The following is an 18,706-nucleotide window of genomic DNA, read 5'->3' on the forward strand; positions in this document are numbered from 1 at the left end:
GACATGAATCTGTCAGAAAGTGATTTACATGACATGTGACGATGACTGTACAAGAGAATAGCTGTAGTGTGCTTGTCGTCAAACATATGATTCAACAGCCAATTGAAACAATAGATTTAAAACTAGAAATTGCAAAGTAAGTGCTGTTAGATCATGTGTCTCCAGTATAGTATGTGAAAATATTTGGTACTTTTATAGCAAGTTTAAATATATTGTATTAAGTCTGCCTACAGCCATAAATGGTAACGACATAAATGTGATTTAATGATATAGACATTGTACCTACTGTACAGTATAATAACCTAGATTTATTAGTCTACAGTTGAAGAAATAAAAATTTATTCAAACCAGACCCCTGCAGGGACGGAGGTTCCTACTGGGTGTTCAATGCTTGTTTTTATCAGTGTGAACAAGTTGTACTATGTACAGTATTGGTTACTTTAGTGAGTTTTGGCAAATAAATTTAGAAGAAGTCCTGCATGTGGCCTGTGTGAGAAGGACACTTGCTCAGATTAAGTCTCTTGTTATAGTCCTTGGTTCTCACAAAACGCAAGGATGTACTGTAAGCGCAACAATCACAAGCGACAGATTATTCGAACTATCACTTGTCATTGGTCAACTCGCTTATTGATGCCATGGCCACACGAGGGAACAGATATGTTTCATTTGTAGCCTGCGTCCCTTTCCCTCTTGGGAGTAGGTATTATACAGTATAAGGTTTGTTGCTAACCCTTACTACTAACTGTATTTTTATCAATAACCACTTTAAAAAAAACTTGTCTGAAACAAAACATGGTGTACAGTAAGAAAAAAAAATTACAATTTGCAAGATAAAATTTCATTTTGGGAAAATAGACAATTTTTATAAAATTAGAAAACATCTGATAGAATATACATAACAGATTTTTTCTTGGGTGGATTTTAGGAATTACTTACTGGTTTAAAAGAACAATTGACAAATGACCTACACTACACTCTACTGGATATGTATTATATTATTAACTACAGACAAACTTTGAACTAGTAGAGTTTACTGGTATGAACATATGTTACATCAATTCTTATAGCTACCAATGAAAGTGAAAGTAGTACAATACACTACAATAAAATGAAAACTGTAGAATGGGCCAGACAGCGAGGCATGGCCAATCCATTCTTATGTATTTAGGGCCTAATATTATTGTCAATATTTGGCTAAACATCTGGGAATGCAGACTTGCAGGAGAGTTTTCACATGTAATGTAGAAAATATTTTAATATTGGAAACTTTACCATGTTCTTGGTAAAATCTTTCTATAATTTAGTCCAGTGCAAACAAGGCTTAAGATTGCCTATTCAATCTATGTACAGTAAAATTAAATGTACATTGTGGCTTCACAGTATTTTGTCATTTGAATTCAAAATGTACAGTATATACTGTACAGTACTAGAGAGTTAATAATAGTTTATTATAATGTGGTTATACTGCCAAGCCATACCAGGGCTTTCCTCGTTTGCATGACTCATTCTTAATTAGTGTTACCTAACCTATTTATTATTCATCTATTCAAACCAATACTGATTAAATTCTGTAAATACTATAAAGTATACAATACTGAATTGTTGAGTTTGAATATTGAACTACTCATAACAGTGTCTTTACACTACATGTACTGTAGAGTAACAGTACAGAGTTATGGGTTTATATTGGGAGATCACGTAAATTAGCTTTATAAAAACATACTGTACACACTTTATGCAGTATGCACACAGTACAATTACTGCACCCAACATTCTTGTGAACAAGAACACCATAGGTAACTAACTGTACTATACATAATGATCAGCATGAATCTCCTGTATTATAATTGGTTAAGGTCAATGTCATATATTACAGTAGGCCTACAGTAACTAACACAGTTATAAACTTTTCTTGTTCGCCATACTTTAATGATATGGTAACCATTAACTCTGTTCCTAAAACAAGCCGGAATATTTCCAAAATATATCTTTTCTAACTGTATCTAAAAATAAATTTTAAAAACTAGAGCTTAATCTAGAATACCAAGGCATTTGGAATTCTAAACTGTTTTTAAGGGGAAAGTCCAATTATTGTTTAACAGCAATTTGTGAATGTTAACATTTGTCTTGCACTACAGTATAGGCCCTATTATATACTGTACAAATAAAAAATAATAATTATTGTATTGTAACGACAGTAGTTTAACAAAAGGGCATTTTAAAATACCTGCTAAATACTCTTTCATTGCTCCTCATAAATCTTGTAAGAAAATAATAAAAATTAATGTTGACAAAGGAGGCATCAATCTAGTATGCCTATACTGTACACACAGAGAGGCTCTGATAATATTGTATACAAATTACAGGGTTATATACTGGAATATGCAATACTGTATACAGTACTGTACAATCAATATCTCCCTGTAGACTATAGATAGGCTATTGTCTGTATTAGTATAGACTTTAAATAAGTAAAATGTGCAAACTTTGTTTCATACCTATTACAGCCACAATATAATATTACATAGAAAAATACCAGGTTACACAACAACCTTCTTGTACATATTGTATTGAATAGAAAAATAAATATCACAGCATATAAAGGTAAAGTTCCAGTTGAATAATTTTAGCAGATTTCTTCAGTAATATTGATCAAGTTAAATCCAAAGGTAAATCCTTTTTAATAATCCACAATTCTGTCAGGCAAACAATTTAATCCCATTGGTGACAGGCAACATATAGTAACCATACCTCAGTCTATGGATAGTGAGAACTGATTGAATTTACGAAACTGTTGAGCAATATGTACAATGCTAAGAATTTCTACAATGTACTAAAAGGACTTTAGTCACAGGATCGTTCCATTCACTAATAGGGGTGTTTGGTGAGCATTAAGGCCAAGGGCTGTACAGTGTGAAATCACTTGGAAACAATGGCAACATTGTACCTAATTATGTTAATTAACTGCAGGTGATAGGGACAACTTTGAACAAAAGATTTAATTTATCACAGTGACTCATGGAGGAGATTTACATCATTCTATAAATGATGTTGTTATAAACGAAATGTACACATTTTTTTTAATGTACAGTATACAGAAATTAACTTTATATTTATAAAGAGCTTTCCTACCACAATATTAATGAGTAGTAACAGTTGACATTATGTATATATGGAAACAGCAAAATATATAATAATTTAAAGCTGTGAAAAACACTAAAGAAGAAGAAAGAATATCTACTGTTCTATAAAAAGAAATTAAAGAAGGTATGAATTCACAAGCAGAATTGGTTTAAAAATGCGTGGAAACGTACGCCTAATAAACTTATTGTAAGGAGTTGGAACCCATTACAGTATAATATGTATAATGATTTTGTCTACTATTAACAGGTTCATGGTAACATCATGGAGCAACACATTTTTTTGGAAACGTCATCAAATTTACAGTATAGAAACATTTTGAAACATGCGATCTCATGATTGTTTCATAAATAAAAATGTATCTGGTAGAATTCGCACCTGCAACCTCCTGCTTGCAGGGTATGTACCAGACCACAGAGCCATAAGTAATTAATGTAATTTTAAAATATGTAATTAATTTGTTTTATTCCTAAATAATGTGGGTGAAACAACACTCAAAACCTTTTATGACATATGCATGATTTAGTACACACAATAATAATAATATTTAAGTAAAGCTATAAGCTGTTTTTCTTTTTCTTTAATATTAATTAACCATTTTACTTTGCATATATAATGAGCACAAATAGAGTACCTGTATTAATTGAAAAAGGATTAAATTACAAACAGGGTATGCGAATGACCATGAATACTGTCATTTTTAATTAATAATTAATAAGATTGTCAAAGTCTTCATAAAAATATTAATTGCAATATATAATATATACGTAAAATTCAAATATTTATTTTATATTCCTTTCAGCAAATGACAGAAACAAAAAAGTAACCAACACAATAGACGCAGAGTGCGGAGGAGGGTAAAAGCAGAAAAACCACTATCACCGGGAATGACGTGAATCTCCAACACAGACTTTATAATATAAAAAAAATTAAAATACAGTAAAACATGTTATTGCACAAAAATGAATAAAAACATGAGCATAAACAAGAATTTTTAATGATATTTAAATTTACTATTAGATTAAGATTCTTCTTCAAGTGAAATCATTTTTGTTTTTTTTTATGTGTTTTTATTAAAAGCTAAGAACTAGAAAGTGTGCAACACAAGAAATTTGACCAATAGCAAGATACCGTTTGGTTAATTTTAAGAAATGAAAACTGACAGGAGTTGAGCACATGACCCTGGGATCATAAGCTGGCATCAAGCTTAAATACCAGTACTATTTATTCACAATTTATTATTCTAAATCTTAACTCTTTTAAAAATTTTGTGAAAAAGCTAGACATAATTATTATTGACTCCAAAAATACACTTTCAGTCAGCCAATACTAAATTTATATAATTTATGTTTATTTGCATAATTTATAGTTTGTGGAAGATTGGATAAACATCCCAGCTGAAATAAACATCTCAATTAATTTTTATCAGTTATCATTATTCATTCATGAAATGATTCAACTTCTCTTCCTGATTGTTTGTTGTATGAACACTTACAATACAATTGATAATGAAACTATTTTTTTTAATTGATTTTTTTATATTTCATACGCATTCAACAGCGAGTAACTCGCCAATTGCAGGATAGATTATGGACGCACCATCTACGCATGTGTGCCACTGTTAAAAAAGTCTTGTTCCAAATAAATATTATATTATTATAAAGTAATTTATAATTTATCATGCTTATAAACTAAGTCTCATTTGAGGTTCAGGGAGTGGAGTTAAAAGAGTCGTGAGTTACAACCCCAACACTAGGTCAGGATTGAACCCTGGACTTTGGGATTGGAAGGCAATCATGTTAACCACCAAGCTACAGATCCACTACAATATGACGTACAGTATATTCGACATTACTTCTATAATTTTCATGCTTAGTCGACTTAAAATAATTAAGGCCAAGGGAAAATAATTAATTTTTTTGAAGGAACTATCACATTTATTTTGAGGACATTTTTACATAAAATAATTGGCCAAGGGAAAATCATAAGACTTCATTAATGTCTTGTCTTTAGAATGTATTGTCACCTTTGACAACAGTGATTACATTCTCTAGTGACAATATGCCAAAATATAATTTATTTGGAATCATATTATTTGCTCAAACGTAGACAAAATTTTTTTTTTAATTGGAAATCGGCAAACTGGCTGGGCAGTACTGTATATCTCAGTAAGAAATAGAAAGCAGTCAGAAATGTTTAGATAAGCAAATCAGAATAATATGTTGAATGATTTTATTGCTATCAATCGTAAAATGTCCAAATACATTAACAAAAAATAACGTAAATAACTAAAACAATTAATTTTCCACATTAATTAGCACATACAGCAGATGTAGTTCTGACTGAGATTATTTTGTTCATTTCAGAATGCTGGTTTTTTTTCAGTTTTATTTGTCACTGCTGTGTCGGTTAATTCTTTGTTTTTTAAATATTGATATAAAAAAACAAAGAAATAGAAAGCAACAGAGGAAATATTTCATATTTAATTATTATTTGTTTGGTAATAAAATAATTTATTCTTTCAATAAAGCCAACATTATCTATCCACTATTAATAGAAATAATGATGATTACATGGAAAGAGTCTATAGAAACTGTTAATTAAACTTGTATAATTACAATTTTGTCTAGCACTACAAACCGAAAGGGTTCGGTCTGTCTACCAACTTTATGTATAAAATTATAATACATATTCACAGCCATATTTTAACATTAATCATGTCATCATGTGAAATGGTTACTTTACAGTTCAAGGCCATAGCGAAAGGTTAAAAAAAAGACAAGGCAATGCTTTAAATAAAATTATTCATATAAAATATGGTGAGCAGGGGATTGGGGATGGGTGGTAAAAATTGATTTTCAAAAAAAATTAATGTCACCACCCTAACCCTAATCCTAGTCTGCCTCATGCTGGCTGAATTTCCATGCTGGATACGTCTCTGCAGTTAAAATTAAAGTTCATATCATTAATGTATCGCCGTCAAATCGAATGAAAAGTTTGGCGCATTCAATGAGCAATCTTGAAATATTTTCCCCATGGCGAAGCTAAGTGAAAATACATGAACACACTAGAAGAGACAGTTATATTGGTATGTTTTATTGTAACAGCCTTGGCCTACATCTTCTTTTGTAAGAGCAACGCCCATTATTATATGATTCAATGTGTTGCATAACAATAGAAGTAAGCCTGCAGTTGCTAAGGTGGAGTCAATAAAAAGAATTAAAATGCTGTATTTATGGAGAATTTTAATCAATTAAATGGAAAAGGAAATTGATTTAATCATGACATACTGTATTATAACACCGTGTCTCCTGCAGACCTTCACTGAGGTAATGCAGCTGGAGGGATAGGTCTGTTTCTGGCGCATAGAAGCGCTGAATAAACAGTTTACTAAAAATAATTGACTGCATTTTGCTAAATTTGTGCTCCCAAATAACTGTTCAAATCAATGGGTGGTCAACAATTAACAAACATTAACCATGGAGTGCCTATCTCAGGTGGTAAAACAAGCTACAGTTATAGTTGACTCAAGGTTAATTGAGAACAATGAAATAACCGTTCTTTTGCACTGCAGCGAAAAGTTTCGCTTATAAATTGCGTTCTATTATTTTGAATTTGCATTATTTTCAGGCTGCCATTTAATTATAACTGGTTGTTGAAAATTTGTCCTATTTCTGTTGCCAAGAAATTGGTGGTAATTTATTCACATGGAATATTAATCGGTTATTTGCTTGACATGCCTCATCTTTAACTATATTAAATATTATAGTCATATAATTTCTATGGTTGTTACAATATTGTTTATAGTTTGTTATATAGATTTGACTATGGGAACAATTTCCAGTTCATAAAGGAAAGATGATCAAGAGTTCTTGACCATGGTGTGGTTGACATTCTACTAAAGATATCATTACATCATGTGACACTAGTCATTTGAAAAGTGATCATTGAAATACTTCAAAGAAATATGGAATGTTTAGTGCCACACTCTTAATAAGAATAGCAACTCTTGAAACCGACATTGTACTCTGGACTACTTATTATGGTGTAAAATAAAAATAGAAAGTATCAATTGATTTCAGTAGTCTTTCGTATTACTAAATGGAAACAACCAGGCAAATATACAGGCTACACACCGCGTTCATTCGGGATACTGAATACAAACTATTATTCTTTAAATTATGGTACTTTTTTTCTCAAGTTAGCAGCATACTCATGCTTAAAAATTGTGTAAACATAGCCAAAAAGGCTCTTATCTATTTATTTCATTAAAATGAGAACAATAAAAATACTGTTAAAATGACTGACAAAAATGGAATGTACCATTATCTGATAGGGGTGTTTAATAAAATTGTATGTTGTAGCTATTTTCTCTGAGAGAATAGGCTAATGCCGGTTTATCCAGATAAGCTAGGCACGAAATAGACACATTAAAATAGGTTGTAAAGTAATATGAGTCCATTTAAATGTTGAAAAAGGAAATATTTATATAAAATGGTAAAATTACATATTAAAAATAGCAGAACATTAAACAAGAAACTATTAAATCTTGTAAAATAAAAGATAAAACTTTTAAAATTGTATAATAAGTTAGATAATGCATATAGGCCTAATACCTCAGGCACGGTAAAGTAAGAAACATACGTAGAACCATAACATAACATTTGTGTGAATATTCTACTAAACATTGAACTTCGCACACTGTACAGTAGTAAAAAGTTTTTTTATCAGTAGCAACTGACTCAATGTGTGACGCATTATGAACAAAGTTTTGTAGAAGTGAAAAACAAACATGATTCGGATCTAATTATCAAAAAGCAAACTACAGAAAAGAATAACAAAAATATACTGCATTATCTTCAATCAAAACTTACACTGTACAACTAAAAAATCTAAAAAATTAAAAATGTTTTTTATTTAAAACCTATTTTCAACCTGCTCCAGCCAATTAACTAATTAACAAATTAGTTTCCAAAGCATACAAATCGTTTGAATACGCCAAATCAGCGTACACGACCTACAGTACAGTATTTAGAAATCTTAAATTCTGTCACTCAATTAATGGCTGACCTTTTCAAGTGCGTTTAACCTCAGGTCAATGATAATTATTACGCCATCTAGCTTTTATAATAGCATAGTGTAATGAGAGGTTAATTAGTGTGTCCTTTGAGAGTGCATCGTTTGAATTTTAATGTAGTTGGATCATGAGAGATTACTTTAAAATGAGTAACGATGTTTTGTATTAAATCAGTGTGGCCTACTATACAGTACGTAGAAACAGTGTTCAGTGGCATAATGCAGGGGGCAAAGGGGACTTCCAACGCTGGATAATTGAATTGGAACTGATCATGCTCTGAGACCCCTTAAGCTCTGGGAACCCCTGGGTTTAGCCAGTAAGTACTGTACTCATAGCCGTTATGCCACTGACATAGTTGAGGAGGTTGGTATGTACAGAGATCCATCAACAGTTTAGTTGACTTCCTTCCTACTCTTAATGTTCCAACCTGTTAACGCCCACCCAAGAAGTTTTTATAATCGTCATGACATATTAATAACGGAAATAAAATTACCATACCATATTGTTAATGCTTCATCAATAAATAATCTTGAAACACAATGGAAAAACCATCACCTGAATTTTGCATTACATAATCTGGAAAGAGGGTCTCACAAACTGTAAATAACTTGTTTTAAAGGATAAAAGGTAAATTATTTCTACCACATAAAAATGGAAAAATAACCAGGCAAAATAAGGCAAAACAAATAAATAATAATAATAATAATAACATTTTGAATTTTTACAATGTTTACTTCCTTCATTGTGTGGTTTTTCTCAAGTTCTTTTTGCACAGCGCTATCGGATTATAAAATGCATTAAAAAAATAATCTACAGTAAAAAAATACCGCAAAATAAGTAAGTTAAACAATGTAAGTAATGTTATGGAGAACAACAATAAAGATCAACATTTATTATAAATGGCCATTAACAGGGTCTAACAATTGGAAGATGAGTCAGATGAAGGTCGACGACCACACAATATTGCGTAATAACAAACACTGATAACCTATAAACGCACATATCTGGCTAAACAATATGTGGCTTTAAAGTATCAGGAAATCCTATGCCAAACAATGGTGTACTTGTACATACTTACATAATATCCAAATTGACTTTAGGATGTTGTTGACAAAATGATTATTATATTAACTGTATACATAGAGAATTGAGCAAAGACTATCATTACTTAAGTGAAAAAAAATAAGGAAATCTGTTGGTTTACACAAACTGGTGTTTGTTTTTCTGGTCAACAAAGCAGCAAGTATAAGTAGCGTAAAGTGTTTTTTTTTTACTTTGTAGTGGGGCATTTGCCTGAGGTGATTATATCATACAGCTATAAAAATCTACAAAATGTTTTATTTCAAGGATGGAGAAACAAAGCTGATGAAAAGAAGAGAGAGAACAGGGGCAGAAGAGAGAGAAGAGGGACAGATAAAAGAGATGAACAGATAAAAGAGAAAAGGAACAGAAAGAAGTAGAAAATGAACAGAAAGAAGTAGAAAAGGAACAGATAAAAGAGAAGAGGAACAGAAAGAAGTAGAAAAGAAACAGATAAAAGAGAAGAAGAACAGAAAGAAGGAGAAGAGGAACAGATAAAAGAGAAGAAGAACAGAAAGAAGGAGAAGAGGAACAGATAAAAGAGAAGAGGAACAGAAGAGAGACAAGAGGAACAGATAAAAGAGAAGAGGAACAGAAAGAAGGAGAAGAGGAACAGATAAAAGAGAAGAAGAACAGAAAGAAGTAGAAAAGGAACAGATAAAAGAGAAGAGGAACAGAAAGAAGTAGAAAAGGAACAGATAAAAGAGAAGAAGAACAAAAAGGAGAAGAGGAACAGATAAAAGAGAAGAAGAACATAAAGAAGTAGAAGAGGAACAGATAAAAGAGAAGAGGAACAGAAAGAAGTAGAAGAGGAACAGATAAAAGAGAAAAGGAACAGAAAGAAGTAGAAAAGGAACAGATAAAAGAGAAGAAGAACAGAAAGAAGGAGAAGAGGAACAGATAAAAGAGAAGAGGAACAGAAAGAAGTAGAAAAGGAACAGATAAAAGAGAAAAGGAACAGAAAGAAGTAGAAAATGAACAGAAAGAAGTAGAAAAGGAACAGATAAAAGAGAAGAGGAACAGAAAGAAGTAGAAGAGGAACAGATAAAAGAGAAGAAGAACAGAAAGAAGGAGAAGAGGAACAGATAAAAGAGAAGAACAGAAAGAAGGAGAAGAGGAACAGATAAAAGAGAAGAGGAACAGAAAGAAGTAGAAGAGGAACAGATAAAAGAGAAGAGGAACAGAAAGAAGGAGAAGAGGAACAGAAAGAAGGAGAAGAGGAACAGATAAAAGAGAAGAAGAACAGAAAGAAGGAGAAGAGGAACAGATAAAAGAGAAGAGGAACAGAAAGAAGTAGAAGAGGAACAGATAAAAGAGAAGAGGAACAGAAAGAAGTAGAAGAGGAACAGATAAAAGAGAAGAGGAACAGAAAGAAGGAGAAGAGGAACAGATAAAAGAGAAGAAGAACAGAAAGAAGGAGAAGAGGAACAGATAAAAGAGAAGAGGAACAGAAAGAAGTAGAAGAGGAACAGATAAAAGAGAAGAGGAACAGAAAGAAGTAGAAAAGGAACAGATAAAAGAGGAGGAACAGAAGAGAGACAAGAGGAACAGATACAAGAGAAGAGGAACATAAAGAAGGAGAAGAGGAACAGATAAAAGAGAAGAAGAACAGAAAGAAGGAGAAGAGGAACAGATAAAAGAGAAGAGGAACAGAAAGAAGTAGAAGAGGAACAGATAAAAGAGAAGAGGAACAGAAGAGAGACAAGAGGAACAGATACAAGAGAAGAAGAACAGAAAGAAGGAGAAGAGGAACAGATAAAAGAGAAGAGGAACAGAAAGAAGTAGAAAAGGAACAGATAAAAGAGAAGAAGAACAGAAAGAAGAAGAGGAACAGATAAAAGAGAAGAGGAACAGAAAAAAGGAGAAGAGGAACAGATAAAAGAGAAGAGGAACAGAAAGAAGGAGAAGAGGAACAGATAAAAGAGAAGAGGAACAGAAAGAAGGAGAAGAGGAACAGATAAAAGAGAAGAGGAACAGATAAAAGAGAAGAGGAACAGAAAGAAGTAGAAAAGGAACAGATAAAAGAGGAGGAACAGAAGAGAGACAAGAGGAACAGATACAAGAGAAGAGGAACATAAAAAGAGGAACATAAAGAAAAGGAACAGATAAAAAAAAGAGAAACAGAAGGAAAAAGAGGAACAGATAAAAGAGAAGAGGAACAGAAAGAAGTAGAAGAGGAACAGATAAAAGAGAAGAGGAACAGAAAGAAGTAGAAAAGGAACAGATAAAAGAGGAGGAACAGAAGAGAGACAAGAGGAACAGATACAAGAGAAGAGGAACATAAAGAAGGAGAAGAGGAACAGATAAAAGAGAAGAAGAACAGAAAGAAGGAGAAGAGGAACAGATAAAAAAGAGGAACAGAAAGAAGTAGAAGAGGAACAGATAAAAGAGAAGAGGAACAGAAGAGAGACAAGAGGAACAGATACAAGAGAAGAAGAACAGAAAGAAGGAGAAGAGGAACAGATAAAAGAGAAGAGGAACAGAAAGAAGTAGAAAAGGAACAGATAAAAGAGAAGAAGAACAGAAAGAAGGAGAAGAGGAACAGATAAAAGAGAAGAGGAACAGAAAAAAGGAGAAGAGGAACAGATAAAAGAGAAGAGGAACAGAAAGAAGGAGAAGAGGAACAGATAAAAGAGAAGAGGAACAGAAAGAAGGAGAAGAGGAACAGATAAAAGAGAAGAGGAACAGATAAAAGAGAAGAGGAACAGAAAGAAGTAGAAAAGGAACAGATAAAAGAGGAGGAACAGAAGAGAGACAAGAGGAACAGATACAAGAGAAGAGGAACATAAAAAGAGGAACATAAAGAAAAGGAACAGATAAAAAAAAGAGAAACAGAAGGAAAAAGAGGAACAGGATAAAAGAGAAGAGGAACAGAAAGAAGTAGAAAAGGAACAGATAAAAGAGAAGAGGAACAGAAGAGATAGAAGAGGAACAGATACAAGAGAAGACGAACAGAAGGAAAAAGAAGAGGAACAGATAAAAGAGAAGACGAACAGAAGGAAAGAGGAACAGATGAGGGAAGAAACCCAGGTGTATCAATGGGTATCTGGTAAGGTCAAGACACAACTTTTCGCTTATTACTAGCTGCATTAAGTACTGTATGTTTCCATACATGCTTGATCCAAAAATGAGCAGAGTAATAATATGTACAGCACTTATAGGTTTCACAACATTAGGTGCTTTACAAATTCCAGAATATTATCAAAATTATTATAAAGTAAAATAAAAGGGAAGGCAGGAAAAAATAAAAGGAAAAAACGTGATATGCAATTAAGTAAATGTATGCCGGCCTGGTTGCATATTTAACAAAATCTAATTGTTTTACATGATCTCTGTTGAAGCCTTTAAATTCATCAAAAAACACATGAAAACCATAACATACAGTATTAATAATTAGTATTTTCCCTAACATCCCCAGACATACATCAATAATCTAATTATTGCAGTGAAGGTGAGTCATCAATTTGCCTCCAAGCAAAACAGATTTATCAGTTTCGTCTAACGGGATAATTTTATTCTTTCCTCCGTAGTTACATTAATGAATGAATTACGTCCTCTATAAATCTGTGTGTGCTAGTTTTTCAATCGACACTTCCCCTTATCTCGTTTTTTTCACTGCTGCACAAGATGATATGATAATAAACGAGAAGTGGATATTCATGATTAGGACAACATGATGGATGGCCAGTGTTGATATTTTTATGGAGGATATGGTCTTTGCATATAAAACATAAATATACAGTTCTATTTAAATCTGAATGCAACATTAAATGTATTAGTTTTATTTATGATTTATTGTATGTTAAACTTTCAATTTTAAAAATGACTGTACATCACATGGATTTCAGTCTTCACTGAATGACATTTTTAAAATGTTTATTTATTTTATTTATAATTATTTCTTTTATTTATTTATAATCGTTATAATCATCTTTATCGTTTCAAATTAATTAAATTTCAGTATATCACCAGGCGCTTTAGAATTAATGTTCTTTGCCTGGTTTGTTTTTATTTATTTATATATGCATCTAACAGCAGTAACTCACCAATTACAAAATGGATTAAACTATTTTATAATAATTTATCATGCTTATAAACTAAGTCTTATTTTGATTAGGGAGTGGAGCTGTAAAAGTCGTGAGTTACAACCCTGGCACTAGGTCAGGATTGAACCCTGGACATTGGGATTGGAAGGCAAGCATGTTAACCACCAACCTACTCCACTAAAATGAAAACTTAAATGAATGTATTCGATAATGATACAATGACATAAATTATTAAGTAACTCAAAAATGCAAACATTTAACTTCTACATGTATTTTTATAATTTTTGCCATTATAAAATTTTACATACTATGTGTTAACAATTTTACTATGACAAAACTTAGTATTAGTATTCTTTCTTCGAAAATGAAAATGAAATAATGCTAAACTAAATGATAAACTTTATTAGGCTGATGACCTGGAGGTTGTGGGTTCTAATCCAACTTGAAAAACAACATGCAAATTCAATACAACTTCTTCCTAATAATATTACCACATAAGTGAGTTTAAGTAGGTTTTGTTAGGAATTAAAGAGTAATATTCTGGTAGTTAACAATTTTTATTACGACATTCTTAGGCAATTGGTAATAAAAAAAAACCACAATTCACAAACTAAATATGATATAAAGAAAACTTATTCACAAAATTACAGGAAGATCATTGGTTTATATAATTAAATGAAAGATTAAACCGTTTTTTACTACGCATTAAAAGTTATAGAAAGTTATCCAATAAAATTGAATTGAATGTGTTCATTAAAAAAACCGACACAATTAAAAAATGACTATTGTATTCACCATTCAAATAAACATTTTCTTATCATCGAATCATCCTTAATACAATATCGTTTATTAGTGTGATAGGTGAACGCCACCAATGCCTAAAAATGTATGAAGGAAGGGACCTTCAACAAGTAGATACTTAATTGTATATACATTACCTTATCCAGTTCATTGTTGATGGGTAAACTCTACCAAGAAACTCAATATAGCTCCTGTATTTAAAACCTCACTCAATCACAACCAAAAGCATATAAAAAAATATTAACACAAAAAAACAACATTGAAAGTAGAAAATCACCCTGACCCAAATAAAGCAAATAAAACCTTAACACAAGGTTTTGGTAATGATAACAATAAAAATGAATTTAAAACCTTGAACTTAATCCAGTATTTTATATAATTTAAATTACACTACTTTAAATCTGTCCTTAATACGACAATAAATAAAACTAACAATAACATTCCACTGCATTGTCATATTGTTATCTATTTTCATGGTAATTTTCAAAGCGTGTCGTCCTACAAACGCAACTGAAAGCTAATTGTTTTCTCATAATAGACACGAGTTAAGCTGTATCTACTGTATGGCAGCGGTAATGAATTAATAGGTTCATTCAAACTAATTGGATTTGAATGAAACAACAATTATTGTGTGTACAGTACAACACAAAGTACAAATCAGAAAATTAAACATAATGCAAACTGTCTCTATGGTATGTACAGTAGAATGGCTAAAAAGTGATGGTGCACCTTAACTTCACAATGCCCTTTCTCACAGAACACTTTTATTGGCCGGATATACTGTACTTCAACCCCACTGGAAGTCGGTATACTGTATACTGGTTATATTCCTGGCACGATAGCCTTATGTGAATATATATATATGCCGTTAATGATACCGGCATCAGCTGTGAGAAAGGAAAATTTTTCAACAAGAATTTTAGATGACCTAAAATATTGGGTCTGGGTACAGTATTCCTAAAATTGCGTTTTAAGTGTGAAGGTCTGTATTGATATGACAATATACAGTACTGCCACAATTTACAAGTGAAAAAAAACCCTGTAGACTGTATGACCAAGCACAATAATTGCAGAGGGCGCACTCTTGAAAATTAATATTGACATCAATATCACAATATTTGTCAAGATTTTATTGTCAAAATAAAATATTAATAATTGAGAAATTGTAATATGATGAAATCTGAACTTGGAATCTGCTTGACATGCAAACACCCTACCATTAGACCATTTTGGTAAAGTTTCAACGTGAACACTTTTTCTCAAAGGCCTTTGACAACCCAGTGGCTTGAGCAGAGATTGTTCCCTTTTTCTGCGAAAACCGGATCACTTTATTTCTCGTGGCTACATCACTGCACTGTGGTTTGTTTTACTATACTGTATAATAGTGCTGTATCCTATGTATCTAAAGGGGTAGGTTCAAACAGCGTAAGTCAGGGGCGGATCTAGCATTATAGATTAGGTGGGGGGGGGGGTAAAAAATATCATGATAAAAACGATCCGTTGGGTTGCAGAAAAATAATCATTATTTTATGTAAAAAAGACATGGCTGTTAAATTTTAGCGGGTGTGGGGAGGGGTCTAAATCCGTGCCTGGCATACATATTTTTATACTGCAGATCAGCAACAATTGCCAGTGTAGTACCTATCAATCGCATTACTATCATTACCTAAAGATTGTGATAAAATAAAATTTGTGCTAATTTCTATCTCTATCTATCATGGACCAGTTCAAAAATCCGTAACTACATATTGCAATCCAATCAAAGGAATATTAAATGAACTGAATTAATCTCAATAAACGCCAAACTACAGTACTTAATGATATTGTCTGTGCACCTTTCATGTTATTTAAAAAAAACGAACAAACTTGGGTTGCCAAAATGTCTTGTTTTCAAAATGTAATTTAGAGTTAAATTAAGTAAATGCATGTTCTTTCAAATAATATTGTTTAGAGTTGTTTATTACATCGATATGATTATAATTACGTGACAATAATTTACTGAATAAAGTTGTAAAAAAAAGTATTTAGAAAAACACTTTTTTTTTATGGTATACTGTAGAGCAAAGGAAACAATTGAAATAACTACAGAATTATTATCTATCTCACTTCCCCTCTTGTGTATAAATTAAGAGGCAATTTCCTTCCTACCATTACACTATAGAATCTAAAAAGCGAAAGAAACTTTGTATTGAAAAAAGAACAGAGAACAGGAAAATACAGCAAAGGTCTCCAGGTGGCCAGATGACTCCAGGTGGCCAGATGATAGTCTATCGCCATATGTTAAATAATGTTATTAACAGTTATTACATTTTTACAACTATTTTTAGTCATTAAAAAGAAATAACGTTACTCATGATTATTGTAGAATGGGTTGATAACGACAGCAAACTGCGAATAAAGATTGCATGTAATGTGAAAATATAATAGTATGTTTCCTATAAATAGGATATTTTTGCAGCAATATGTGGAGCACAAAATTGATGTATTTACCAAATGGTGAAATATCTTCTATAATTGTAATTGTTGTATGTAACTGCAAAATTGTTAATTATATGACAATATATTCTTAGTCTAGCCTACAGTATATATAATGCATGTATAAATTTATAATGTAATAACATGTATGAGAAAATCAGCTTTTATGGGGGTTTGGAGGAGGGGGCGTAATTAAGCATTAACAAAATTCAATAAATTAAATTAAACACTGCTTAGACTGTGTGACCACATGCTGTTATTTTTAAATCTGATTTTGAAATTTGTAACAAAAAAAAGGCTACAATTAATAAAACTGTAAATGTACAGTACAGTAATACCAAATTATGCCAACATCTTTTTAGTATCAAAGTTATTAAAAGTGTTTGACCTAAGAAGTATCTAATAGTAGGCCTAGGTTTGGTCACAATGTTTCACATAGGGCTACAGAACTTAAGTCAAAACAATACCCTGGGACACTTTCAACATGACACTGGGATTGGGAATCCAAAAAGTATTATGGAATCACACTTTTCATAGGCTTGTTGAATGAATACTCAGCTAATTGTGTATAATGGCATTACAAATGCTGGGGAAACATCTTTGTTTAGTGGAAATTAAATGCATGGGTGATTTTCACTCTATTTTTATTTAAGATTTTGGCTCAGTATAAATTTTGTTATATCATAATTCATAATCATCTAAAAAAAAAAAGAAAAATCTGACTCATTTCTTTACTGTACCAACAAATTTTCAGGGCTAATGGTTTTCTGTATGGTGTTGTTCTCATCCCACCACAGTCTCATGTCTAGTAATTTTGAGGTGGGGATGCAAATGAAATCTGAAAATGTATGTAATGCACGCTATACGGAGGTAGATTAAATGGCTTTTTAATTAAGAGTAAATTACCTAAACACTATATCCTGTATCTGTCTTCCTCCACACTATTATTGACCTACTATACATTCATATTTTAAGCGGTCGCATATTGCGAGCAAACCAATTAATCTCATACTGTATATTAACTTTGTATCTATTTTATAGAATAGTGAAAGTTTTCAAAAGTAGTGTATAATAATTGTTGGTTCATAAATAAAAGTATAGGCCTAAACTATATATTTTTTATATAAAATGTATATATCAAATTTTTCAAATTTTTTTAACCAATTAGTTTTACTAAACATTATGTCATTTTGGGTCAATGAAATGGAAACATACAGTTACAGTACTTCCAACCATATGCATTAATTATCTTGGTTTAAAAGGGGAGGTATAAAAATATTTATACTCCCTGGTTAAAAGGTAGCTGGTTTATAGCAAGATATTGTACACACTGTTAGCAACATGTCCATATTCTAAGAAACTCATTCAGAAAAAAGTCACCCGAAGAAAAATCCACAGAGGGAGGTTTGACAGTATTAAATCTGTGAACTTGAAAGTAATTTCAATTACTGTAGTGTAACTAATGATAAATGTCTTCAGTATGATGTAATTGCATATAGAGGGCTGCTCACACAGTATATATTCTAACTGTCTTGAAGCAGAGAATATGAAAGTAACTTTTTTGAGTCATATTAATATTTCCACTGGTCTTCGATTTAGTTGGTTATTGTAACTAAGATTAGCAATTCAATAAGTCAAATCCCTTGAAGTTAAACCAAGCCAAAGCGGAAGAACTAAAACAGCTGTAAAAAACAATTTTATTTCAATGTTTTTTTTATTCTTTTCCATTGCTGTAAAGTATATAACAATTGCAAAATGTCTTGTTGGATTAAACTGATATGTTGACTCCCAGGCATCTTTTAACCAACATTTTATGTTTTCTAAATACAGTAGAACCTTCGTTTTACGTACCCTGATTTTACGTTCCCTTGATTTTACGTACGCTTAAATGACCGATGACGTCATCATTTTCTTACATTGAGGGCGCAATTTAACAACAACAAAGCACAAAGCCATGGCTGTGTGAGGAACTCATGTGCATTTCCCTACAGCAGCGACTGTTTTTATTGATAGAAAATACAAGAACATTGATATTTTATTTATAAAACTTTATTTAAACTAAATCGCACAGCCTGTATATACTGTA

The 18,706-nt window shown here is 31.7% G+C and overlaps 2 protein-coding genes and 1 pseudogene across 5 annotated transcripts in view; 2 read left to right on the forward strand and 1 right to left on the reverse strand.

Moving 5' to 3' along the window:
* LOC144840500 (ras-associated and pleckstrin homology domains-containing protein 1-like) overlaps positions 1 to 18,706 on the reverse strand; it is a 48,831-nt gene that overhangs the window by 28,169 nt on the left and 1,956 nt on the right. The gene's annotated exons all lie outside the window — the stretch shown is intronic.
* LOC144840945 (uncharacterized) lies at positions 42 to 10,569 on the forward strand. Its single transcript, XM_078697044.1, is given in 4 exon segments — positions 42 to 136; positions 9,767 to 9,940; positions 9,986 to 10,327; positions 10,401 to 10,569. Coding segments are annotated over 4 exon segments (780 nt in total).
* Positions 10,568 to 12,382, forward strand: LOC144840946 (uncharacterized; annotated as a pseudogene).

The sequence above is a fragment of the Antedon bifida genome, chromosome 4 (assembly GCF_963402885.1).
Source record: "Antedon bifida chromosome 4, ecAntBifi1.1, whole genome shotgun sequence".
NCBI lineage: Eukaryota > Metazoa > Echinodermata > Crinoidea > Comatulida > Antedonidae > Antedon > Antedon bifida.